This window comes from Primulina tabacum, chromosome 9 (assembly GCF_025594145.1).
Source record: "Primulina tabacum isolate GXHZ01 chromosome 9, ASM2559414v2, whole genome shotgun sequence".
NCBI classification, from domain to species: Eukaryota; Viridiplantae; Streptophyta; class Magnoliopsida; order Lamiales; family Gesneriaceae; genus Primulina; species Primulina tabacum.
The window spans coordinates 5163983-5167930 of NC_134558.1; the positions used below are offsets into that span (position 1 = coordinate 5163983).

A 3948-nucleotide genomic window follows, 5' to 3' on the forward strand; every position below is an offset into this window, starting at 1 on the left:
CACTTGAATTAATTTAATTATTTGGATTCTACTAGGTCCACTAGTGTTTAATTAGTTCAACACTTGAATTAATTTAATTTAGTCCATAATAATGTTTATGAAAATCACAATTTTTAAATACATTATTTGTTTGGCCAAATTTTAATTTAGGAACACTTCCTCAAATTTAAAGTTACATTCCCCTTATAGAAGTCATACTTCTAATTTTCCTTGTGCTTATAAACTCCTTTATAAGCCATTCAACACATTGAACTATTTTAACTTCTCAACGGGATCTAGAAAGTTAGCACTTGTGTGGCCCTCAATGGCTCATTGATACAACTAGCCGTGGGTTCACATCTCCATGTGATTCGGGAGTAAACATGTCCTTATATGAGCATACCCCAATTGCTCCATTCTTACTTATCAACTCTTTGATAATAAGAACGTCAGAACTCAAGTCTGATAGTACCCAACCAATCATGTTAAACGCCTAGCAGCATCGCTTACATGATTCCCTAGGTATCAAATGAGATTGCCTGCAAGAACCATTCAATTATGGTTAACGTACAGTACGGTCCCTTCAACTCATATATCCCGACCGATTCGACGACTATTGGTATATCGAGAATTGTCAAAGAATCGATACTATGTTTCATGTCGTAGTTGCATCGATGGTGTAATCTATGAAACCCCTTTCATAATTTTCACCATATTTTGATCAGAGATTTCATACTATATATACATGAGATCACATAGGATATCCATACCCGAAGGTAAGTGGTGAATCCCCGACTACAATGCATCGACTCCTATATGTTTCGACAAAACACCCTACCTTGCCACCTGATGACCCTATGAGAGTCGGTAAACAAGTCAAAGTGCAATGCTAGCACATAGAGTCTCAATGTTGTCCCGAGTCATAAGGACTAATGGTGTACAACCGTAAACTAGGACGTTTCCACTCGATAAGTGAGAACCACTTGAAAAGTCCTATATGGAGGGTTGTTCAGTGCACTCTACAAGGAGCACCTATCTGCATGCTCGGACATCACAATGTCCCCTACCAATAAAACATGATACTCACATCGCAGATACTAGTCTCAAACTCGAGCGGCCTATATCCTTCTTAGTGGCGGCTGAATCGACTAGGAACTGTTTAGAATATACAGTATTCCAAATATGAGTTTCATGATACTCATCATATGATCATCTCATATTCTTTCTACTATTTGTATATTTAAGGACTTTATCTATGCAACTAGCATGTGTATACAGATAAAGATGTGCCAAAACAATAATTTTAAATATTATTAAAATAAAGATTGTTTATACATAAAGTTTCATTGTGAACACTCGGTCAACACTTGGCTCGACGGACACCTACTCTAAAAAAGTATTGAAGGAGAGAAAATCTTTGAGGAAGAGAAGCTTAGAATCGATGGAGAGGAAGGGAAAAGGGGAGAAGTGTGGAGAAGTATCTAGAAATGAGTATATAAGCCTTCCAGTCCATAAAAACGTGTTTTTTATTTTTTATACAGGTCGCTGGGCGCATATGCGCGACTTTCCGGGCGCATATGCGTGCCCCCTTCCCAAACATTAAACTTTAGCACCCGGCGCATATGCGCGAGTTCTGGCGCATATACGCGCCACATTCTACCGAAAAACTCATTTTTAGCTTCCGAATTTGCAAAATTGATCAACATGAAAGTTGTAGCACTATGTGTTTTTTCTTGCATCTCTAATTGGCCTCATTTTATTTGAAGGTCTGAGTAAAAAGTTATGCTCATTCTCCCAACATATGTCAGTGCAAGAACAACGATACGCACGACACATGACACACTTCGGGCCACTTTTGGCTCGTCTTTCCTCATAATTTGAACAAAACTCAAAACATGAAAGTTATAGCCTTATATCTTATCTTTGTAATGGAAGTGGCCTGACATCAATTGGATCAATATACAAAACATTATGCTAAAAATCACAACTAATGCCATATTTTTCATACAATTTCTGCACTCCAATCTTCTAAAAGCTATAGTCATCAAAGCATCCACTCCAAAACCTCCACCAAATCCAATATCAACACAAACTCAAACCATCTAACAACCATCAATGAACTCATTCCCCTCCATAACCATCAACAACTATGAACATAATACCAAAACAATAACCATAAACAATGACCATATTTTAACCATTCCAATAAACATAAACATAATCAATGACCATTCCACATAAACTCAACCACCAAAATCATATAAAATATCCATTACTGTACCTTACCATAATATATCATAAATTACACCATCAACAATAACATGATAAAATGTCGGGATATTACAATCTCCCCTCCTTATAAAAATTTTGTCCCCGAAATTTGCTTACAGTCGATTAAATTCGGATAACGATGTTTCATCTCCTCTTCCGGTTCCCACGTAGCCTCTTCAATCACTTGATTCCTCCAAAGAACTTTGACAAGGCCAATATCTTTGTTTCTCAACACTTTAACTTTGCGATCAAAAATTTGAACCGGCATTTCCTCATAGCTTAAGTTAGGTAAAAGATCCAATGACTCGTACTGAAGAACATGAGATGGATTAGAAAGGTACTTATGTAGCATGGAAACATGGAAGACATTATGAACTCGATCCAAGTCAGGTGGCAATTCAAGACGATAGGCTCGGTCTCCAATCTTGTCAAGAATCTCAAATGGTCTAATATATCGAGGACTTAACTTACCTTTCTTGAAAAATCGCATAACTCCCTTGAGAGGAGCTATCTTAATAAATACATGATCACCAACCTCGAATGCTAAAGGTCGTCGTCGAACATCGGCATAACTCTTCTGTCAAGACTAAGCGGTCCTCATTCTTTCTTGGATCAATGCCACAACATCTGCTGTTTGTTGAACCAACTTCGGGCCCAACATCTTCCTTTCACCTACCTCTTCCCAAAACGAAGGAGATCGGCACTTTCTTCCATATAAAGCTTCATAAGGTGCCATGCCGATAGAAGACTGGTAGCTGTTATTATATGTGAACTCCACCAAAGGCAACTTGGAATCCCAACTTCCCGGGAAATCAATCGTACAAGCCCTTAGCATATCTTCAAGAATTTGGATAACCCTTTCTGATTGACCGTCGCTTTGAGGATGGTATGCGGTACTAAAAGCCAATTTCATTCCCAAGGCTCGATGTAAACTCTTCCAGAACTCAGATGTAAACTTTGGATCACGATCTGAAACTATCGATACCGGTATCCCATGAAGTCTCACAATTTCCTGAATATAAGCCTCAGCATATTGATTCATAGAATACGTCGTTTTGACAGGAAGAAAATGTGATGACTTGGTCAATCGATCCACAATCACCCAAATAGAATTGAAGCCTTTCTGAGTCCTTGGCAACCCAACAACAAAATCCATAGTTATGTGCTCCCACTTCCAATTGCGGTATAGGTAAGGATTGCGACAATCCTGCCGGTCTCTGGTGCTCAATCTTAACTTGCTGACAAGTTAGACATTCAGAAATAAATAACATGATATATTTCTTCATACCTGGACGTCGAATATCTTGATACATCTTGGTACTACCAGGATGTACAGAATATGGCGCTGTAGCTTCAAGAAGTACATCTTTTCGAATGTCATCACCCAAAGGAACACATATTCTTCCTCGAAAGATCAATAAACCATTACTATTCAACCCAAATTCAGAAACTCCTGTCAGATCACTTTTCCTCTTCAACTCTAATAACTGAGTGTCCAGCTGTTGTTCCTTCAAAATTCGATCAAATAAGGTTGAGTAGAGAATCAGTGCAGATAATCGAGCCACTGTACCTAGAGATACCAATAAAGAACTCGACTTACGACTCAAAGCATCCGCAACCACATTAGCTTTACCAGGATGATAGCTAATGGTGCAATCATAGTCTTTCACAAGTTCCAACCATCTCCGCTGCCGCATA

General features: G+C 38.4%; 1 protein-coding gene across 1 annotated transcript; it reads right to left on the bottom strand.

The window, feature by feature from the left end:
- Positions 1-2100: 2100 nt before the first annotated feature.
- On the bottom strand, positions 2101-2740 carry LOC142556882 (uncharacterized). Its single transcript, XM_075668379.1, has 2 exons — positions 2368-2740; positions 2101-2126 (listed from the first exon to the last, which is right to left on the bottom strand). The coding sequence occupies exons 1-2, from the start codon at positions 2738-2740 to the stop codon at positions 2101-2103; spliced, it is 399 nt and encodes a 132-aa protein (XP_075524494.1).
- Between the last annotated feature and the right edge of the window lie 1208 nt (positions 2741-3948).

Coding starts and splice junctions, on each gene's coding strand:
- LOC142556882 (XM_075668379.1), bottom strand. CDS start 2,740: ATGCGATTTTTCAAGAAAGGTAAGTTAAGTCCTCGATATATTAGACCA. Junction 2,127..2,367: donor TTATCCGAATTTAATCGACT/GTAAGCAAATTT, acceptor TTATGTTCATAG/TTGTTGATGGTTATGGAGGG.